General features: G+C 42.1%; 1 protein-coding gene across 2 annotated transcripts in view; it reads right to left on the reverse strand.

Moving 5' to 3' along the window:
- The window catches only part of Ptpra (protein tyrosine phosphatase receptor type A), a 110,292-nt gene that overhangs the window by 19,288 nt on the left and 67,632 nt on the right, over positions 1 to 23,372 (reverse strand). For both annotated transcript variants that reach the window (XM_060371855.1, XM_060371853.1), the window contains 6 exons: positions 22,292 to 22,376; positions 21,035 to 21,108; positions 20,573 to 20,709; positions 6,680 to 6,770; positions 4,045 to 4,121; positions 1,812 to 1,848 (listed from right to left, as the gene is read on the reverse strand). In XM_060371855.1, coding sequence (XP_060227838.1) covers positions 1,812 to 1,848; positions 4,045 to 4,121; positions 6,680 to 6,770; positions 20,573 to 20,709; positions 21,035 to 21,108; positions 22,292 to 22,376 — 501 coding nt within the window. The remainder of the gene's footprint in view (positions 1 to 1,811; positions 1,849 to 4,044; positions 4,122 to 6,679; positions 6,771 to 20,572; positions 20,710 to 21,034; positions 21,109 to 22,291; positions 22,377 to 23,372) is intronic.

Consider the following 23,372-nt stretch of genomic DNA (forward strand, 5'->3'; position numbering starts at 1 on the left):
CTGTTCTACAAAGCAAAATCCAGACCAGCCAGAGATACATAGCTAGACCCTGTCTCAAAAAACAAAACAAAGGAAAAAGAATAGCATAGGAAAAGAAAGAAAATTAGAAACAGACATGGCAAAGGTTTAAAGAGCTTTGGGGAAGTGTTTCACTGCTGGCCACGGCAGTCTGCTTCTTTTCTTCTCTGCTCTGGATGTTCTCTTTCTTTTATCCTCAATAAAACCCTCCCCCTAACCATGTTGTGGCCATCTTGGTAGTTTCTTTACTGCACTCCTTGCATACAGCCTCAGTGCCCCTGTGAGGAGTTACAGATGACTGTGAGCTACCATGTAGGTGCTGGGAATTAAACCCAGGTCCTCTGGAAGAACAGTGTTAGATCCAAAGGAGGTTTCAATTCCTCAATGTCCAGCTATCCAGAAATGAGCTTAACCTGGACTACAGGAGGATTTCTGGCTGTTAGATAAAAGCCAGTATTCTTTAGGGAGTCATTTTTTCTTTATCACTGGTAGAAGGGACAAATGGCTACCTGTGGTACCTATTAGTATAACAAAGTACATGCTGGCCCAGGCTCCCTCAGTATCACAAGTACCTGTTACAAGTTTCAAAGTCCATCCCAGTCCTTCTCATGTGTCCCCCCAGACTCCAGCTCACAGGCTTCCCTCCCCTAACTACTCATTCTCGTTCTAACCTTGCTATTTTGACTATTCTCTAGTGTTCTATTTCTGCCCCCTCTCTCCCTTCTTCCCCTCCCCCTTTTCTTTATCTCTCTGCTCTGTCTGTATATCTCATGGGCAGGTCAAGCCTGCTGGCCACATTCAGTCTACTTCTTTCTCTCTGTTCTGACTCTTCCATTTGCCTCTAGATGGTTTCTCTCTCAAATCTACAATAAAAACCTTCCCCTTAACCATACCATAGAGCAGTTATGTTGTCAGCCTATATAAGTAGCCAGTGCTCTCCAGCTCCAAGGGACATTTTATTCTATCTATCTATCTATCTATCTATCTATCTATCTATCTATCTATCCATCCATCCATTTATTTATTTTTGCCAGTGTCTTTTTTTTTAAGATTTATTTATTATGTATATAGTGTTCTGCCTACACGTATCTACATGTGTGCCTGCAGGCTAGAAGGGGGCACCAGATCTCATTATAGATGGTTGTAAGCCCCCATGTATTTGCTGGGAATTCAACTCAAGACCTTTAGAAGAACAGCCAGTGCTCTTAACCTCAGAGGCATCTCTCCAGTCCTCCAGGGGACTTTTAAAAAAGTCATCAAGATAAACCTCATTGGCTGCAAACCTGTAAGATGTATTATATTTCCTTCTTTCTTGTGTATGAAAGTTTGTATGCACATGCTCGTGTGTGTTTGTGCACATGTTCATATTTCTACAGAGGTGCACATGTTTGCCTATGGGGGAAGAAGTCAAATTAGGGTTTCCTCAATTGCTCTTCACCTTATTTGTTTGAAGACACTGTCTCATTATCCTAGAGCTTGTTAACTAGGTAGACTGGCTAGCCAGTGAGTCTCTAAGACCTTTCAGTCTCTGCCTCTCCAGCAGTGGAATCAGATAGGTGCTGTCATGCCTTTTAATGAGGGTGCTAGAAATCTAAACTCAGGTTGTCATGTCCATGCAGTAACCACTTTACGAACTGAGCCATTTTCACAGTTCCCTACATTTCTTTTAGGTGATAATAATTCGAAAAAAGCTACTGTACTTTCATTATTTCATTTAGTATTTGGGCAAAATCCCCTGCCTCCAACCCACTAAGGGATCATGGTTTAGCCCAAGAATAAAAAATTGTCATTACCTTGTGCAGCAATGAATTTGTTCTTTTCTTGGTAGCCCTGGGTGGAAAGGGGTGAAAAAGAAAATGAAAACCAGAAGTTGGCAGGAATGATACTTTCCAGTCTGCCTCTCGGTTAACAAAGCCTCCCCTGTAAACTGGTCTGGGCAATTTGTAAGAACTTCCATTACAGAAAGCCCAGAGGATTAGTTCTGGAGAGAAGAATCACAGATGACGAAGTTCAAACAGTCTAGGTCGTCTTCGTGACTTATGAGTGAATATTGGGGGGGGGGGGAGTACCCAGAGACTACTTCCTGGTCTGACTGTCGATGCTTCACCAGGAGCCAACAATGTGGGTTTTCATGTTAGCAGGGTGAAGGAAGGACTTCCAAGGCAGAGCATATAATGTGGTTCCAGGGGTGCAGCTGGGCTGCAATGGGGAAGGACAAAGCATTTGTTCTTGAGGATGCTTCTCAGGTGTAAAAATGCTTCAGAAACAGCCAGGCTTGACAATGAGCTTCTCCATTAGCCAGTGGGAGACAAGAAACAAAGGAGACTGGGGATGCCATTCAAATAGATAAGGAACCTCTGAGACTTGGACCAGAGGGACTTTCTTTTCTCCCTGTGCAGACAGCAGTAAGATGGGCAATGGGAAGCAGTTTTGCTGGGACACTAGGCCATACCACAGTAGTGGTGAAATCAAAGAAAGGACCTAAATCTGAGAAGTCATTTCCCAGTCTAGTTCAAACTAGGGCAGAATAGAGTTGCTTCGTAGCAGAGAAGAAAGCATTTAAAGTAAGCAATAAATAAAGGCTTCTTAAAACTTTCTTTTGAGAAGAGGAACTTAGGCTTCAGAAATGTTTTTAGGGGCTGGAGAGATGGCTCAGTGGTTCAGAGCACTGGCTGCTCTTCCAGAGGTTCTGAGTCCAATTCCCAGCAACCACATGGTGGCTCACAACTATCTATACTGGGATCTGATGGCTTCTTCTGGCATGCAGGCAAAACATTGTATACATATAAATATTTTTTTAAAAAGAAATGTTTTTAATTGTCATTACAACATGAAAATCCAAAGAAAGCCTTAATTCAGAGTACTCAACTGCTTCAGCTCTAAACTTGTAATTAAGACTGAAAGGCTCTTAAGAAACACGTTAAACAGCCAGGTGTGGTGGTGCACACCTTTAATCCCAGCACTTGGGAAGGCAGATCTCTGTGAGTTCAAGGCCAGCCTGGTCTATAAGTCTGTGAGTCCAGGACACCCAAGGCTACACAGAGAAACCCTGTCTCAAGTCCCCCCGCCCTCCCACATAAAAAAAGAGTATGTTAAATACACTGCACTCCTTCCTGACTTCATGAAAAGCCTCTGTTAAATTCTCACTGGGACACAAAGAGCTTGAAAAATAAACACAAATATACACATAGATGTGGAAGCCAGACTTAGAGTGTTTCCTATGTTATTTTTGCTAGGAGTGGGTTAGTTACTTCCAGGAAAGATGCCCACAGTGACACAGCAGCATCACCTCATCAGTAAAGCAGAACGTAAGGAAAAATTACTAAGGGAGGGATGGCTGTGGCTCCTTAGCTTCTTCCTTCCCTCTCGGCTCTGAAACCTGAGTCCCACCTGGTGATGTAGGCAGAATTTACACTCCTACAGTAGAAACATGTTGAAAGCCTTTCTACACGCTCTCGGGCATCTAGAGACAGTGAGACGTTAGCTCCTCCCAGTCTGGACTGGAGTCTCCAGTCAGTGGCTTTGTTTCATGTAGTCCTATGACCATCAGAAGGTGAGGTAACTTGTGTGGACCAGAATGTGGACCTCATTTACTGTTGTCTGTACCACTCCAGGGTGTTCGGGACCAGTCAGTTCCCTTCCTCCAGGCCTTGACTCACAGTGGACACATTAACCAGACTTACTTGAGACAGCTTTTCTTGTCTTGTTCTCCCTTATTTTACTACTGAGGGTAAGGCCTGCTTTTGTTTATAGTACTTAAAAATGCTCAAAAAAGGGCTTATATAAATATACATCTAGATTCAGGTTTCCGCACTGGAAACTGTTGGGAATGATGAAAGAATAAAGAAAAATATATTTTAAGTTACCCAATATTAAAAAAAAAAAAAGATTTAGCTGCCTGAAAAAAAAATCACATGTGTTAGGAAAAGCTTGCAGTGATAATCTCTCAAAACGGCTCGGAAGGAATGAATACATGGCAGCCAACGGCATGTCATGGTAGAAGTGAAACGAGCACAGGGTCCTTACATTAATGAATGAAGCATTGATGTAATCAGAATCTGGAACCCCTTCAACAGGTGTCAGGTGCACTCTGGAATGGTCATCTGGAAAAGACCCAAGAAGTTCACATTTCAGTATATCCAATTTTGTTTCTCACTGTCCCTGAAGCAGATCAGCTCAAACACCTGTGTCTATGTGACTGAGACATGGCATTCTAGGTTTGTTTTTTTTTTTAATAGTCTTACATTGAGCTCAGGCTAACCCAGAACTCCCATTGTAACATAGACTGTCTTGAACCCACAGCAATCCTCCTGCTTCAGCCGCCCATGTGCTAGGTTCACAGAAGTAAATCACTGCACCTAGCCTTTGGATTGCAGAAAGCCTTTTTTAACATTTACTTTGTGTGTGTCTGTCCTTGTGGAGCTCAGCAGATGAGGTAAGAGAGCCAAGTCCCTCCTTCCACGATGTGGGCTCTGGGGACTGCACTCAGGTCACTAGCCTTGGCAGTAAGCGCCTCTACCTGGGCCTCCTTGCTGCCCCCAACACCTGCCCTTTAAAACTGTTTGTTAGTCATAGCACCCATGAGGCAGTGGAGGCAGAGCTCTGAGTCTGAGGCTAGCCTTGTCTACAGTTTCAGGATGGCCACAGCTACATAAAGAAATCCTGTCTCAAAAAATTGTAATTTAATATCACTGTATATGTGTGTGTGTATGCTTGCATATGGCATGTGTGAGCGCAGGTGGGCCCATGCCACTGTATGTGTATGTGTGTGTACATGTAGGTCAGAGGATAATTTTCATGAGTTGGTTTTCCCCTTCTACTATAAACTGAACTCAAGGTGTTTCTATTCACTGAGCCATCTCATCAGCTCTCAACATTATTTGACTTTATTATTATTATAGTTGTTGTTATACACATATAGTTGTGATATGTGTATCATATGTGTGGGTAGATGTGCCACCGCATACGTAAGGGATCAGAGGACAATTCTGTGGAGCTGGTTCTCTCCTACATTCATGTGGATTCTAAGTATTGAGCTCAAGTCCTTAGGCTTACTTAGGGAGCCAGCTTTCACTGCTGTTTTAATGCCCTAAATATGTAAACACCACCACTATTAATTATTAGGGTATTATACTGTATCTATAATGTAGAATATTAAACAGCTGATAAAAGGAAAGTGTTTCTTGACAGATAAACTGAACAACATATATATTAAAGTCAGAGGAATGTATGCTGTACAATATACCTACTATATGTAAAATATTATGCATATCCAACCACACATATGCATACAAATAAGACTGCAGGTTTCACCAATCACACCTGGGTAGCTATTATGTACAAGTACTAATATACTTACTATGCACTAGACAGTAGACATTTTAAAGGGATGAGGGTCTGAGAAAATAGCTGAAATGGTAAAGGTGCTTACTGCTCAGCCTGCCAATCTAAGGAGCCACATGGTGCAAAAAGAGACAAGCTGTCTTCCGACCTCTACATGTGTACCATGGCATCTGTGTGGCCATACACACACACAAATAAAGGTAATTAACATTTAAAAAGAATTTAAAAGTATTTTTTAGACAAATTTTATTATTATGTGTGTCAGATCTCCTGGAGCTGGAGTTACAGATGGTTGTGTGCTTCCATGTGGGTGCTGAACTGAACCTGGGTCCTCTGTAAGAACAGGAGCTGCTCTTAATTGCTGAGCCATCTCTCCTGCTCACAAATGCTAAACTTTTAAAAAGCCAATATATAAATACAAAGAAGTCAAAATATCTTTGTCTCATACCATACTACAGAGACTTAGAAAAATATCTGTTAGAGGAGATCAATTGCTTTTCAGTGGCTAACTCTGGGAATAAGTTATTGTTAGGTTTAAAGTGAACCCCCAAAATGGCAGTGCTATTGACAATGTCCTAAATGATTGTCTGGGCTCAGCTCAGGCTGGACTCTGAGTCTACAGAAGGATTGCTATCTAAATTCAGCACTCTTCAGAAACCTTGTGAAGCTGGTTTCTGTTTGTCAAGAAAAGCCATTACTTCCCTTACCTGACCACTACAAACACTACCTCTTGGTAGTTCTTGCTTAATTCAAAGTCCCCACACTGGTTCCCAGGCTCTTCTGGCCATACCCCACTTTCTGCTCCACTAATTCCTAGGCTGTTCCCTAATTCACAAGGCCCCTCCTGCCACTACCTGCTCCTCTTAAAACTGGCAAGGCTTTTCCCTGCTTCTATTGTTCTCTCTGTCCCTGAGAGACAGTCTCTGCAGTTTGACTTCCCAATGAACCTTTCTTTCTACCCAAAGATTGGTTTAGTTTGGTGGTTTCACTGTACTCTTGCTTACACCTAAAAAGAGGCCTTTTTATGATTGTTTGAGTAAGCAGTTGTGTGTGTGTGTGTGTCAAACAAACAAAAAACTACACAACCTACTTTCTGCCTGGTCTCCACAAACAGGCCTGCAATTCAAACTGCGATCCATCGTCCTACCTGACTGTGAGATAGCCCTGGGGGAGGGGTATATATGTTCTTTCAGCCTTCAGGAAGAACCATATTCTTATTACCCTCCTGTTACCAACTCCAAGATTCTTTCCATCCTCAAAGAATCTATCTAGAGGTGTAGTTTCAGATCACACTCCAAGAAACCTCGCAAACACTCACAGGGCAGGATGTTTACATATCGATTTTTTTCCTTGTTTTCCTCCTTGGAGGCAGCCTCACAGGTGGCCTGGATAGGACAAGCAGGTAGAGCCTGAAAGGTTAAGAGAAATTAAAGGAATTATCAAGAGGGATAAACACCAAGCATTCTGCTTTACCAACCCCTGATCTGGCAAGTAAAGTTCTATTGGCGGTGGAGGTAGGGCTGGAGGGGGGGAACACAGACCCGGGTAAATATTGACAGCATAACCAAGAAAATTCACCTTTCTCTTACATAGCTTCAAGCCTTAAGAATTCAATACCAGCCCAGTGTGGTGGCACACACCTGTATTCCCAGCACTTGGGAGGCAGAGGCAGCAAAATCTGTGAGTTTGAGGCCAGCCTGGTCTACAAAGTGAGTCCAGGACAGCCAAGGCTATACAGAGAAACCCTGTCACAGGGAAGGAGGAAGAGAGAATTTGATACCAAGAATCCATGGGGGGGGGGAATTACTTGCTTTTTATGATTATTATTTAGGCAGGGGACTATTACAATGTGTGACCAAAATGGGCTACTCCTGTAAACTGGGAGTGGGGACTATAACTGGAAAAAATGGGTCATTGATTTACTTCATGCAAAGACAAGCTGAAACTCAAGAGTGCACTACTCTGGACAGTCAGCTGCTTCAGGGCTTCTTTAGGGGTCTGTCAGAGACAAGCACCCAGCTTTTAGCATTGCATGGCAAGGAAGCAAGAACTGGTGGCCAGCACTCTCCCATGGATGTGCAGGTGGAAGCAGTGGAGCTGGATGAGGGGACACAGTCGATTGTGGAGCAGCTGTGACTTAGCTGGCACAGGGGGTGAGGTAGTAAACACAAAGCGTCCTGACCCGAGACAGCCTGGTTCTATGAACTGCGGTAACTCTGTTAACTTGCTCAGCCTGCATTACCTCTTCAACACCGAGAGAATCTTCCCACATACGGAGTAAATGATAGAATGCTGTATGCGGTATAAAAGCAGTATTCAAAAATAAGACAAAAAACATTTTTTGGTTTTGTTTTTCAAGGTGGGGTTTTTGTTTTTCTTTGAGTAGCCCTGGCTGTCCTGGAACTCAGAGATTAAACCACCTGGCTCCAAGAAATGAATTTTATTTGAACTATTTCCTTCTTATATGTTGCACATACTCAAAAAAGGCAAAAACAAACAAACAAACAAACAAACAACCCAACTAATTTAGCTAATTTGGATCACTGTTCAATTGAGTGATGCGAACATTTTTATGATCTTTAAAAATAGCCGTATTTTTTGATCTAGCAACTTCACTTCTGATAATTTACTCTAAGGAAACAAAATGCCCATGTGAACCCATTTCCTTCATTATCTTTACAGTGATCCAATCCCGAGACAACCCATACATAGTCTTCAGCAGCAGGGGACCCTTGAAGTACATTACACTTCATGTAATATGTTGTGTGCCTATTAGGCCGCACATATAGCAAACAGTGCTAAGTGACATACATAGTTTTTGCCCTTTGTGTACAATATAAATTGTGATGACATTAAACTAGTAATACAAGTGAAAAAATATATGTACTGAAAAGCAGAATGCTACTTTAAAAAGTATCAGAAGGACTGGAGAGATGGCTCAGGGGTTAAGAGCACTGACAACTCTTCTAGAGGACCTGGGCTCAATTCCCAGCACCCACATGGCAGCTCACAGCTGTCTGCAACTCCATTTCCTGGGGACCCAACACCCTTATACAGGCATACATGCAGTCAAAGCACCAATTACATTAAATTAAAAAGAGTAAGTTTTGAGGCTGGAGGGATGGCTCAGGGGTTAACAGCACCGGCTGCTCTTCCAGAGGACCTGGATTCAATTCCCAGCACCCATATGGCAGCTTACAACTGTCTGTAACTCCTGTTCCAGGTAATCTCAGGTGTGCACACACGCACACACGTAGAACACCAATGTACATAAAATAAAAATAGATGATTTAAAAAAGATATCAGAAAGAACAAAATTTAGATCAAAGGTAGATGTCTATGCAGAAGGATGAGGTAGGAGATACTATTTCAGTAACAAATAATAGTACCTGGGAAGATCCAGAGGTAGGAGAAGGTTCTCCTATACAAAGACCTGAAAAGTCAATAAGTATAATACAAAATAGGCTGGGTGAGACGGCAGGAGGGAGAGGGATGGCAAGAAGTGGGAAGACCTTGGCAAGATGAGACTATTCATTTTCATGTAGATCCTTAAGACAGGAGTTTGAATCCTAAGTATATGAGTAAACTCATTGCGGGTCTTAAAAATGAGACTAGTTTATATGATAAAGAATACTTCTGGTTGCTATTTGTAAAATAAGACTGAAGAGAGGTAAGAAAGCATGGAATAGATATAGGTAAGATGATGGGGTGGTCTGAATGAGAATGGCCCTCACAGACTTATATTTGAATGCTTAGTAATCAAGAAGCAGTATTATTTGAAAGGATTAGGAGGTGTGGCCTTTGTTGGGGGAAGTGTGTCACTGGGGATGGATTCTGAGGTTTCAAAAGCTCAAGCCAGGCCCAGGTCCAGGCCCAGGCTCCCTCTCCCAGACAATGGGTCAGGATGTAGGTCTTTGCTCTAGTGCCTGCCTGTGTGCTGCCATGCTTTCCACTAGCATGACAATAGACTAAACCTCTGAAACTGCAAACAGGCCCCCAATACTTTCTTTCCTAAGAGTTGCCTTGGTCATGGTGTCTCTTCACAGCAACAGAACAGTGGCTATGACATAACAATATAAGGAAGTGGATGCACCTGAGATATTCTGGAGTTGGAATCACGGCAGCTGGAGATGGGAGGAAGTGAAATAGACTGGGGAGAGAAAAAGGAATGAAGGAGAGTTCTCACACTTCTGATTTTGGAAATAAAATAACTAAATGAAAGAAATGTCAGCTTTGGGGCAATTAATTTTATCAGATGCAAGGTGCTTTAAAGAGGGAACAAGGCTACTTCCTGGGACTTGCATGACAGCAGTACAAATTACACTGTAAATCTAAAGATGAGGGCAATCAGCCTACTCCTACCTGACTCGAGAGATTTCAGAGTTTAAACTCCAGAGATTCTGCACGTTATTTCACAGGCAATTCTCTTTGACTCTGTGCTATCGGCACAGGATGGTAAAAATTTTTTACTGTTTTTCTTTTCTTCCTGCTGACTCTTGTATATAAAACTGGGAATATAGCTAATCCTGAAATTTACTAATTCATTCACTCTGCATCTTCTTTTATCTAGGCTAGGTTTCCATGCTGGCACAAGGACAGGTGAAATGCCAGCTTTTTTAGTTCTTAGACTAACCCTTTTCTAAGATTCCTGCAAATTTCTTTTCTTAAGTGATGTAGAGCAGAGGAAGTGAGAGAGCAAGATTACTTTACTAGCCCAAGCTGGCCCAGAACTTGCTATGCAACTGAAGATGACCTTGAATTTATGATCTTCCTGCCTCTACCTCTAGAGTGCTGAGATTAAAGGAATGTGCCACCATGCCCCATTTTTTTGTGGTGTTGGGGATTGATCCCAGGGCTCTGTATGCAAAGCCCAACTGGGCTGTAGGCCTAGCCCCACAGAACACAATCTTTTAAACAGAAGGGTAAGAAATGAGTAATAGCTACCTCATAGTTCTATCAGGATCACCAGGGAAGATCAGGAAAAAACAGGAGAAAATAGGGCTTGTTCTGCCTATGTCAGGGAAAAAAACAAAGGGGGCCTTATACTGCTTTAGTTTTTACTGAGAAACAGCGTAACTCCTGGAGGGAGCAACAGAACTGAAAGGCTAGAAGACATTAAATTCTCTAGAAACACTAGGTAGCATCAAGGACCATTTCATCTATCTTAAGTGGAACCAAGGTTAGGTGTCTCAACAATTTTTTTTTTTTTAATGGTGCATCTGCTACTCACTTTTAATTACAAGCTCATTCTGGATTCTTTTACTCCTTCTGAACTCCTCTATCTCCTTTCACAGGTAAATTTGGAGCTTATCATTATCTTGTTATAATTCGTATCTCATATATTGCATCCTATTATTATTGCTCAGTGAATTCTGTGATGAAAATGGAAGCATAATAAAGTGCTAATATGCTTTTCTTTTATTTAGCTCAACATTATGCTCTTGGGCTGGACAGTTTTTTATCAACTTGACACAAGTCATCTGAGAGGAGGAAACCTCAACTGAGAAAATGAATCCATAAGATCCAGCTGTAGGCAATGACCTGTAAGTCATTTTCTTAATTAGTGATTGATGGGGGAGGGCCAGCCCATTGTGGCTGGAATAGCATCTCTACGCTGGTGGTCCTGAGTTCTGTAAGAACAGAGGAGTAAGCCATTAAGCAGCACCCTTCTGTGGCCTTTGCATCTGCTCCTGCCTCCAAGTTCCTGCCCTACTTGAGTTCCTGCCTTGACTTCCCTCAGTGATGGACATCACCTGAAAGTGTAAACTAAAATAAACCCTCTCCTCCTCAAGTTGCTTGGATCATGGTATTTTTATCACAGCAATAAAAACCCTAAAACATGTCCTGAGGTCACTCACACTGTTGTTTGTAACTAGCATTTGTTTTTTCTTTTTTAAATATTATTTATTACAATTTATTCACTTTGTATCTGGCTGTGTCCCCCTCCCTCCCTCTCCTCCTACTGTGCCCCTCCTCTAGTCCTCTGATAGGGGAGGTCCTCCTCCCCTTCTATCTGTCCCTAGCCTATCAGGTCTCATCAGGACTGGCTGAATCATCTTCTTCTGTGGCCTGGCTAGGCTGTACCCGGCAGGGGGAGCTGATCAGAGAGCTGGCCACTGAGTTCATGCCAGAGACAGCTCCTGCTCCCCTTACTAGGGCACCCACTTGGAGAGTGAGTCTATGGGCTACATCTAGGCAGGGGTTTTAGGTTCTTTCCATACATGGTACTTGGTTGGGATATCAGTCTCTGCAGGGCCCTTAGGGTCCAGTTTTTTGTTTTTTCACTCTGCTGATCTTCTTTTGGATCTCCTGTCCTCTCCAGGTCTTTTTATCTCCCCCTTCTTTCACAAAATTCCATGCACTCTGCCCAAAGTTTGGCTATGACTCTCAGCATTTGTTTTTTCTTAATGAACGAAAGATACAGTTTTGCTTTGGTCTTTAAAAACAATATTTAGTTTTATTCACATACATGTATGTTTGTCTAAGTGTGCAGTGTTTGTGTGCTCCTGAAGAGGCCAAAAGATGGCACTGGATCCCAGGGAGCTGGAGTAAGAGGTTGTTGTGAGCTGTCTGACTTAAGACATAGGAATGGAACTCAGGTCCTTTGCAAGAGGTTATGTACTCTTAACTGCTGAGCAATCTCCCTAGGCCTGAAACTGTTTTTCAATGTAACTGTGCCTATTTACACTAGCAGCTATAACAGAAGGTTCCATATGGTACCTTCATCCACATTTGTTCCTGTTCTACTTTAAAAACATTAAATATAGTAATAACTTACATTTCTATATTACCAATAGGGTCATCATAAAAGGGTTTTCTCCTCTATGCAGTGCCTCACCGAGTGTGTTCTCCATTGTTTTACTTTTCCCATTGTATCCGTGCTTTCATTTTCTTTTATGGTCTGTACTTATCAACAACATTTTTGTATTGCATGTAGTCAAATTCATCAATCTTTCACATCACCAACATTTTCAGGTTTAAGATACTCTTTCCTGCTGGGCTGTGGTGGTGCTTGCCTTTAATCCTAGCCCTTGGGAGGCAGAGTTAGGCAGATCTCTGAATTTGAGGCCAACCTGGTCTATACAGTGAGTTCCAGGACAGCCAGGGCTACCCAGAAAAATCCTGTCTGAGAACAGAAAGAAAGGAAGGAAAGAAGGAAGAAAGGAAAGAAAGAAGGGGGGGAGGGAAGGAGGGAGAGAGAGGGAGAGAAGAAGGAAGGAAAAAGAAAGGAAGGAAGGAAAAAAGAAACAAAGGAATAAAGGTAAAGGAAGGAAGAAAAAAGAAAGAAGGAAAGAAAGAGAAAAGAAATAGTTTTCTACTACAGGTATATTTTCCTATATTATTTTCACATTTTATAATCTTGTCCTTTACACTTTAATCTCTGTGTCAAACAGATTTGGGACTTGTGTTTTCTATGAGACAAATGAATGACCCACTACATGTACTCTCATAGGTCTGCCCGATTATTCCAGTATTATATATTGTAAAAGCCATTCTTTCCGCAACCACGAAAGCAACATTTCTGTGATGAATCTGTTTCCATTTATACATGGGGTCTGCTCTTGGTATTCTGCCGCTCTGGTCAGTCTGTCTACCCCAGCGGCAACATCAAACTGTTGTATATGGTCTCATCGTGTCTGCTAAGGCAGTTCTCCTCACCTTGTTCTTCTTCTTCGGGATTGTCTTGGCTAGTCTTGACTCTTTTTCTCCTCCATAAAAATTTTAGAATCATCTTGTCAAGTTCCACAAAAAAACCTGTTGGGATTTTTATTGGAATTGCATTGAATCTGTGTATCAGTCTGAGGAGAGCTGTATCTTCACGCACGAAGCTTCCTAACCCAGAGATTTTATTTCTTTAATAGCTTAAGCTTTTTTCCTTTAATGTGTGTAAACATTTTATAATTTTTTTCTGAATATTTTGTTAAATTTATTCTTAAGTACTTTACAACTGGGATTCTAATATAAGAGATATTTTTAAAGTATTAAATTTTATGGTCTACATACAAAAATGAATTTCAATGCTTCATTTTTATCTGGTAATTTATCTCCCGAGACTGAATTTTTCTGAAGACAATACTTGTAGTGAAAACTTATTTTATCTTTGGCTTTCTGATCCTTTCTTGTCTTGTCAGGGTTGCCAGAACCTGCTGAATCTCCTATGACTACCAAATCTCCTTTCAAGTACACAGTCAGTCACCAGCATGTCACTCACCAGCACCTGCACCGTCATATGCAACAGTTCATTTAAAAGAACACAACAACCAGATACACTAAGTAATACAGACCCAGATGACAGCTGGCGCCTTTCCTACAGCCCTTCCAGAGTGCAGCCATGGTGAACACCCAAAGCCCTCGTCACAGTTCTTGTTAATCTTAATGGCATGTTAGCTCATCAAGGTAACTCAATGTCTGTTCAGTTCCATTACATGGCATACATGTCTTCCTTACCTGATAGTCTAAAAATTAAATTATTACTAAAAGTAGGTATCCCAAGGAAGGGCCATGTACACAGGTTTTAATGATCTCACTGTTTTTACCTCTCTCCTCTCTTCTTTCTCTATCTCACTTCTTGGGAACTAAATCTTTTCTTTCTCTTTCCCCTTTAAACCTTGAGCATTTTTCTTTAATGTTTCCTTAGGAAACCTAGGAGGTGGATTTTTAATGTGTGAACAAATTCAATGTTTCTTCCTAAGACAAGTGTTGGTGAATAAAAAAGTTCCAGTTTGTAACTAAGATGAAAGATACAGCCTCAAACTTCTAATTAGCAGGGAGTCATAGAAATATTGGATAGTCTTTCTTAAGCCTGTTAGACATCTGAAGACAGCTGTCAATTCCTACACCCACTGTTCCTTTAAGCTAACTACTTGTGAGTCAGTTTCTTTCCAGAACAATACATTTGGTGATACACCTTTTCACAGTGACCTGACCACAGATGTGCTGGCCAAGTTCAAATGCAACTCCTTCACCCCAAATGCAAACATAACCACAAAAGTACAGCCCATGAGCTTCATTTCTCAGGTAAAAAAAATCACCACCACCCACTTAAAAACCAAAACAAAACCAACAAAAAACAAAAAACCAAAGCCAGAAGGTGGTGGTGCACTCCTTTAGTTCTAGCACATGGGAGGCAAAGGCTGGTGGATCTCTTGAGTTTGAGGCCAGCCTAGTTTACAGAGTGAGTTCCAGGACAGCCAGGGCTACACAGAGAAACCCTGTTTTGAAAAAAACCAATCCAAGTAAGAACATGCTTATTACAGAAGTCCAGTGATACAGCAGAAAGCAGTTCCTATTTTCCACACTCTTTTGTAGAAACCAACTGTCAGCATTTAGTTTCTCCCAGACTCGAATTAGCATACTTAAACTTGTACACAGGTATTTATAGTTATTTTAAAAAACAAACTTGGGATCTTGACATTTACATTTATTATCTGTAATGTGCTTTCTCACATAATATACCTGGCTAATGTCGGTATGTTTATCTTAATCTGAGAGTGAGGAATTTCATAAAGGCTGTAAGAAATTATCAAGTCAGCCAGCTATTTGGCGACTACCATCGAACTGCATACTGCTGTAAGCTTGTGTGACTGTGTGAGGGGGTACTTACGTGCCATGGCACACATGTGAAGGATATAAGAAATCACCAAGAAAGTCAGTTATTTGATGGACACCACTGTACTGTGTACTCTTGTAAACTAGCGTGAGTGTGTATGGGAGAGAGACTTTGTGGGGGGGGGGCACTGATGTGCCATGGGGCACGTGTGGAGGTCAGAGAGCTAATTTCTGCTTCCTGAGTGCTGGGATTAAAGATGTGTGCCACGCCCAGCTCATTCTGGTTTCTGAATCTTCCATTTTTCTTAAAAGGACCTCTACACCTGATGCCTGTAAAGTATTCTTCTAGGAGGGTAGCCATGTTTGTTGCTCATTGTCCCTGCCACCTGTTCAGTGACACCTGAACAGGGCACAGCTGGATTCCCTTTCCCATGATTTGAAAACTGAGAAGAAGCAGAGGAGGTCCCAGAACCACCAACCACCAAGGCAGGGTCTAATCTGTTCAAGGCTTGGTTCTCCAACTAATGTTTTGATTTGCCAACTATGTAGTGTTTTCTCCAAAGAAAAGCAGCTCTATTTTTTTTTTCATGTCCCTCATTCTCAATTTACTTCACTTCTTGATTGTGTGTGTGTACATTTGCTCACGTGTGTCCAGGTACATGTGTGTGTGGGGGGGAGTCAGAAAATACTTTTATGTGCTGTGTCATTCTTTAGGAGCTATTTACCTTGTTCTTTAAGACTTGCTGCTCAGAAAGTTCCAGAGGTCCACCTATCTTTACTTCCTCAGCATGGTGACTACAAGGGCCCTGGCCTTTTAACAGTGGCTCTGGGTATAGAACTTAGGTCCTCAAACATTTTACTACTCACTGAGCCCCAGACTGACTTCTTACTTTTCAGTCCATGGAAATAAGGACATCTTCACTATGCCCCTGGTGGAATCTTGTTTATGTCCCTAGAGCAGGCCTTGCTGTATGATACACACTGGAATCTCTGAATGATAACGGAAATGAGAGGCAACTAGCTCAAGACTTCAGGAGACCAATGAGACTACCCTGTTTGAGAAAGTGCCACTTCTCAGCTGACATCTAAGCTTGGGTCATCCCTTTAATTAGAGGCCAGACACCTGTTTCTGACAAACCCTGACCAAGCACATCTGCACTCATATTCCATGACCCTGTTTCTCCACCTTAAGAATTTGAATCACATTTCCTGTGGTAAATCTCACTGGCAAAGGAAAATAAAACTTTTAGGACTTAATGGTCTCTGGCCTTGAGATAACTAATTTCTGAGAACCCAGAATATCACTATGACATGTTACTTACAATGGAACAGTTTTATGGCAGGTAAAGGAAGGGGTTCTGATCTGAATTAGGTTATATTAGGGATACCCAATACAGCAGAGTATCCGTAGGTATAAGAATATCCTACCTACTAGATAAAGACTGTTGTAGAAAAAGCAGATGTAAGCTCCAGGAGGCTAAGCCCCTCCATAAACAGATCTTAAGTGCTGCAGAGCATTTAAAAACCTGCAGGCCACCCAGCTACAGTGATACATGCTATAATCCTAACTACTAAGACAGAAGAGTCTTCTGAAACTCAGTGATACCTTGGGGGAAAGGGAAAAGAGAGACACAGAGAGAAAATACCAAAGAGACTAACACAGAGGCCTCGTGGTCTTTAATAAAGTCCATGGAAGCTGGCTATGTGTGATGGTGCAGCTCTTCTAGAGCTCAAGAAGCTGAGGCAGGAAGATCCTGAGTTCCTGGCTAGTCTGAGCTACATGGTAAATTTCAGGACAGCCTGGGCTATAAAGTAAGAAAGTAAGTCAAATCAATACTGGCTCATGATAAAATGAAATCAGTTATCAGCTGGACTTGCACACTTAGCAGCTGGCTTTCCCACAAACTTTTCTTCTTAACATAGAACCCCTACTACCTGAACCTGTCTTTTTAAGTTGCACACATTATTTGAAGGTTTCCCATTTTCATGAAAAGAGCTGCCTCACTGATAAATAACCCTGATCTACCTATGTTGTGGTCAAGTTTATCAGCATTTTGTCTCATAGTTTCATAGGACATTAGCCTGACCATCATGCTAATGATGCCAAGCTGCTAGAACTTCAAGAGCAGTAAGTGTGTATCTTAGATACACATAGTGGACATAAAAGCAAACAGAACAAAGCAAAACCTGCAGTTGGCTTGTGACTTGGGCCAAGTTTTCTGAAGGTCAAAGTTGTAGGTGTGCCAGGCTGCCTCCTCTGACATAAAGGAAGAGCTCCTGCTCCGTACCTCACCATCTCTCCCCAATAAAAAAAGGAGTAATACTTGCTTGGCCATTTTGAATCTTACAGAATGGACATGGCACATGCTTGGTATCCTTCTCTAATCTATTTCCTGAGTGATTGGAAAAGAACTGATCCAGGCTGAGGCAAATAGGTTCTAGCAGGTTATGTGGGACACAAAACATCCACGTAAGGCTTGACAGTTCTGAAGCACATGATCTTGTCTGAAAGATCACTCTTGAACTGAGCTTTAGAGTGCAAACTATCTACTCAATACACAGCAGCTTCCTGTCATAAATTAGCTCTGTGATCCCCGAGTTACAATCTGGACATGCCCTACAGAGTTCCATCACAGACAGAAGTGACATGTAGAGAAGACCTGCTGCATGCCACAGGTCCTTCTCTGTCAAGACGTCTATGACGTTATGACTTCAGGACGTTGATGTCAATAGCTGACTAAGGGGGAAATCTGCTCTGGTGCATATATGATTCTGGTGTATACATGTGTTATGCTGGCCCAAGCTGCACAGAAGTAGACTGTGGTCCAGTATACACTTCATTGACAGCTCTAAATGAACATAAGGAGAAACCCTCCCATGGAGCAGAACTTTAAGCGTGTTATCACACCATACATAGGAGATCGGACTCTAAACAGGAGCAAAGAACTATTTAAATTCCAGGTGAACACTCACCAGACAGCACTCACAGCTACTTTCTCTCCCTTGTTACGGCAGTACTGGCCTGATGAGCTCATGAACGTGCTAGCCATTGGCTATTCTGTCTGTCTCTCACCCTGACACCCTCTCTCAAAAGTGTCTATCATGCCTCTAGGACTTCTCTCCAAGGATTTACCAGAATGCTTTTACTGTGGCATCTCAGGGGATATTATTTCCAAAAAAGAATTAACTTTACAAAAAGTAAGTCAAAAGGGTCATATTCATCAGCATCCAGAAGCAGCTGGTGTTTCGGATTACAGAACATCACAGTGTCTACTACAGTCCCACCTGTGAGGCTCTCTGGTGGGATGTGCTAAAGTGTTCTCAATCAATGAGTACCAAACGGTGCTTTTTCTAACAGTTTAAACTATTCTGTCAACTCCTACTTGGTAAATGATTGTAGCCTTCAAATCTTTCCTCCTTTCTACTAACTCTTGACATTGAATTTTCTGAAGTGATTTTTCTGAAGATTTGAATCTGAACCTGAGCCCTTCAGTGACAAAGCAGTTATGAGGTTGATATGACTACCTAACAACCTCCTTTCCTTTTTTGTCTTGTGTGATGAGTGTGCATGTGTGTACATGAGCCAGAGGTGGACAATGGCTGTATTTCTTAATCACTCTGTTATTAATCACACATTATTATTATTATTGAAGTAGCATCTCTTACTGAACCAGAAGCTCAGCAATTTACTTAGGCTGGCCAGCCAGGGAGCTCCAGGCAGTCTTTGATTTCTAGCTCTGGGATTAAAGGAGTATGCCAAAGTGCCCAATTTTTCACATGGGTGCCAGGGATCTAAATTCAGGTCCTTGAGTCTGAGTGGCAGACATTGTACTGGCTGAGCTAGATCCCCACCCTCCTTTCCTTTGGGATTCTGAAGTTTCTCTGTCAGGTTATCTGTCTAGACCAGAGATAATCTCACCAACATTGGTAAGGGTCAGGAGCTTTCTCCCCTACCCAGGATGACTTTAAAAAGGAACATGTGGGCAAAAGAAGTCTCCAGAAACTTAAAACAGTCATCCTTTTTTCAGTGGACCTGACTGGATCACCATCTTATTTTTAGAACTGGGGTAGCCATTTTGGCTTTATGAGAGGAGCCTACCTATAAAAGCTGACACAGGACACAATGCCAAAAGGCAAGGGAAGCCAACAGTCTTGGAACTGCTCTCCTCTGTCCTTAAATATATTCCTCCCTAATTACTGAAGTTAGTACTGGTCTTAACAAATGCTGAAGACTCTGTATTTCCTTGATCCTAATCTGATTCCCACAGGCTGTTCTCCACAGCAATCATTTTTTTTTTCCTCAAAAATATAAACCTGCTTAGTTCACAGGTTTCCACTTTACTTGCAACAATCTCAACTTGAGTAGTCTGGTCTAGCCTTTTCTCAGTTTTGTCCCATACTATTCCTTGTTATAGGACTTTTCTTTGGAAAGATATGAATAAATGTCTACTCATGCCAAAGACACCAAAGGCACCAAAGACACTAAAGAAACAATTTCATCCAAGTTGAGCAGAGCGAACTCAACTTCTAAGTTTACTGGGTTGGAATATGATGACTTGAAGACAGCAGAAACACTGAAAAGCCCACGCCAGCCTAAATGAGCACTCAGGTGGCTCTCTGGAGCTCCCTATAGGAGCACTGGCATCTGGGCTTCCTGCATCTTAATGACCTTTTCTCCTCTCCTCACGAAAGAACAGCTCAATCAGAAGGAGATTGATCACTAGACAGCTCTGCTCATTGGCCACGTAGCCCTTTTAAAAACTTAATATGCCTTTTTCTTACCTCTGATGCTTGTTCCTTCTATTTCTAGTACCTTAGTTCTCTTTTCTACTCTCTCTGCTTCTTCAAGGAAATTGTACTCAAATACTAGCTAAATATTCCATTGAGACAGCAGCTAAACAAATTGTCCAGGCTGGCCTTGAACCTAGATCCTCCTGCCTCAGCCTGCCAAGTAGTTGGGATGACATGGCTGCAAACTAGAGTTGGCTAAAGTCTCCCCCATTTTTTTCTGTAGTATCAGGGAATAAACCTAAGGGACCTGTACATGATAGGTAAGCAAGTTATCATTGAGCTATATATCTCAGCAAGGGAGCTTTTGACCCAGATCAGCAGCTGCTTGTTTATACTCATTCTGCATCCTTGAGAGACATGAAAAACATAAATCTCACCATTCTGCATTCTGTTGTAGCCTCTGCTTTTTATATCAAACTACTCCTATGACCTGCTATATACACTGTGGATCCCTGCTATAGACTACGTCTTGAATTGCTGTTTGGCTTTATAGATAGTTTTGTTCTTGTAAACAGTTTCCCAAGTGGGCAGAGAGTTATCTGAAGTTGGGAGTGGAATCTGTTTTTGCTCTCTATCATTTCCTTGGCACCTAGAATATCACTTGGTACCTATAAGACACTTGTGAGTGTTAAACAAATGAGTTAACTAGACACGATGATGAATGCAGGAATCAGTAATGAATGGATGGGTAGATGAGGGAGTTGAAGCAATTTCCTTTTTTAAAAATGTTCTTTCCATGATTATATAGGAAAGGAGCAAGGTGAACTTGGTAAAACATTTCTCACCTATTATCCATTAGAAACTTATTTTATACCCATCACTCAAAAGGCTGGACCTTGGTTTCCCTGTTTGCTAACAACAAAGAACTCACGTTGAATTCCTCTCTGAAGAGCTTATTGTCATCAGCCATTCTTCTGTTAATCTCCTCTTCCAGCTTGTCCACAGGCAGTGGTGGGTACTTCCTGTTGGTGCTTGGGGACCTGGCCAGAAGTGGTACACTTTGGGGCTCTGTAGTGTATAAAAGAGGTTAGTTAGTTGTCGTGGAGATGGATGTAGTCACTTATGTGAAGACTAATAGTCTCATTCTTTTGACAAGATGGGGGAAAGAAGCAGGAATACGGCTCTGTCAGTAAAAGATGTTTGTCATCAATTGGATGCTCAGAATCCACATGATGGAAGGAGAGAACCAACTTGCAAATTGGCCTTTGACATCCACAAGCACGCCGTGGCACATGTACACAAATAAAATAAGCAAAAATGGGAAAATAAGTGAGAAAGGATGGAGAAAATGTTAATTTCTTGGTTTTCTTCTCCAAAGGTTCCCATGCCTTACCCACATCCTCTGTACGACCATTTGACAGGCGGAAAGAATTGGAATGGCTCCCAGCTTGCTTGTATTTCTTAAACCTAATGAGAAAGTATATGTAATGAAAAACTAGACATAAAGGTAAATTACTGTCTTTGTATTCCTGTTACTGACTCTACCTTTCTAGATCTCCTCTGTCAAATCAAACAAACAAAAAGAGACCCAAGTCAGGCACATCTGCGGCAGCTCTATTCTGTGGCGGCTGAGTATCCTGGGATGGTCTTCCTTACACTTGGCACCCTAAAGTGCAGCTTAGGCAACACTGTATTCTAGCCTCCATGGCTCCTCTGTGTAGCTTCAGCTCCATAACACACTTGCATGCACAGCCATAACAGTGGAATGTGGGTAAGTGTAATATATAGGAGTAAGGGGAATGGGGTGGGAAGAATGGTAGAATGGGCAGGACAGGATGAGACAGTGAGATCTTTACAAAATAAAAATCCTGGTATTTCCTCACTGCAGCCTAGGAGTCAGGGGAGAAGCCCAGAGATCCAGAATGAGGAACCCAGGTTTAATGGAGACACAAACATGCCAAATTCTAAAGGACATGCAGGCCCCTCTCTTAATTCCTACAGAAGAACAAACACAGCACAGGGTAGGCTGGGTCCAAGATAAGGTAGGCTAAACCCAGGTAGTCAGAGCAGTAGCTGCAGTAGGAAGAGGACCCGTTCTTTCTCATGGGTTTCCCTCCTTGCTTCTGTTCATTGTCTAAAAGCTTCTGAAAGGTTAGCCAGAGGAATATCTTAACCCCTAAGATCAGCCACCAGACAAAGGTCAGGAATCTTAAGAGAGATTTAGTGACAAAGCCTCAACTAGAAATAAAGTAAGCTTTGTGGTGCATAAAATCTTACCAGGAGCCTTTTAGGGGATTGTTTCAAAAGGACAAGAGCTGAAGATCTTTAGACACCCATCACTAATAAGAGGGTTTGATACTCTGCCAGATCCAAACCACTACTCTACTCTAAGCTCTAGGCTGAACTAGAATTGGGAGACTTGGATTGGACACATAAAACAAAGGGGAGAGAGGGTTCAAGCAAGACTGTAGTTTAGAAGGCATTTCTAAGCAGTATTTTAATCTAAGCACAATGAGTGACTTTCACTGTCCCTCTACTCCATTCATTGTTCCTACCTTCTTAGCCTACTGTCTTCTGGACTCTGTGGGGTTACTGAGACACTGGGGTATCAGGATATTCTAAGCAAATGCAGTAACATTAACATACTTACCTTAACATGTACAGAACTATGATAATAAACACGATTACTAGCAGAGAGGACAGGGCCACCATCACCGCAATAATTGGTGTCTCATCTGAAACGAGAAAATAGGTCATAACCTTTTTGCAGTGAAGGGCTCAAGTTGGAAGCTCAAGAAGACACACTGAGGTGGAAGTGGGGGTGGGGCACCACGCAGTAACTCTTTCTTCAGATGGCTGGATGTGGAAAACACACACACAGAGGCACTCCTCAAGAGAACAAAATGAGAGACAGAAAGGGGGAGGGCGCAGAAATGCATACAGAAGAGCAATGAGCAAGCACATGTGCTAGAGCATGCGAGACAAGAACGCCATCTCCCACCTTAGGCTACTGAGCAGGGAGATGAGGTGGGGTCCACCCGTCTCTGATAGAGTGTACGCTTATTCACTGGATGACTTCCAGCATTGGGGTAAAATTTGTCTTTTAAGCCAGAGACTTTTAAATTGCTATGTCATTTGAGCTAAAACAAATCGGCAAACAAAACAAAAATTCCCAAACAAAAATTCAGCATACAAAAAGTACTCAAAGATTTGGATGTACAAATACTGGCAAGCCAGAAATGTAGGACCAATTTTATACTCCTTCCTGGTCTCAGTAAGTTCGCCCAGTGAAAAACAGGAGAGGGAAGGGAAAAAGGGAGAAAGATTGTTCTGCCATAAACCCAAATGATTCCCTGGCACAAGGAGTAAACAAGGAGATACTGATGGACCCTTATACACCAAGAGCCAGAGCTGCTAGGTGCCCCTATTCCCTTCTACAATTCTCCATACCCTGTCCCTCAGTTTGCAGGACAGTAGCCACCACAAAGTCTGGTTTCGTCATAGATGGTCAAGACTTCCCTCCATTCCGTAGCCCGTAGCTCAGTACCTAGCCACGTTTCTCATGCAGGGCAGGACTCCACTTCTACTCCACGTCACAAACCTCAGTTTCTTTGTCTTGTGAGGACATGTCCCTTCGTGTGAAAGCCAGTCCTGCCACGTGGTCTCTGGACCATGTCCATTGCTGTCACCTCAAATATTTTACTTTCTTGACACGACTTATCCTCTCAGCT

Source organism: Meriones unguiculatus, chromosome 18 (assembly GCF_030254825.1).
Source record: "Meriones unguiculatus strain TT.TT164.6M chromosome 18, Bangor_MerUng_6.1, whole genome shotgun sequence".
Taxonomy (NCBI): Eukaryota; Metazoa; Chordata; class Mammalia; order Rodentia; family Muridae; genus Meriones; species Meriones unguiculatus.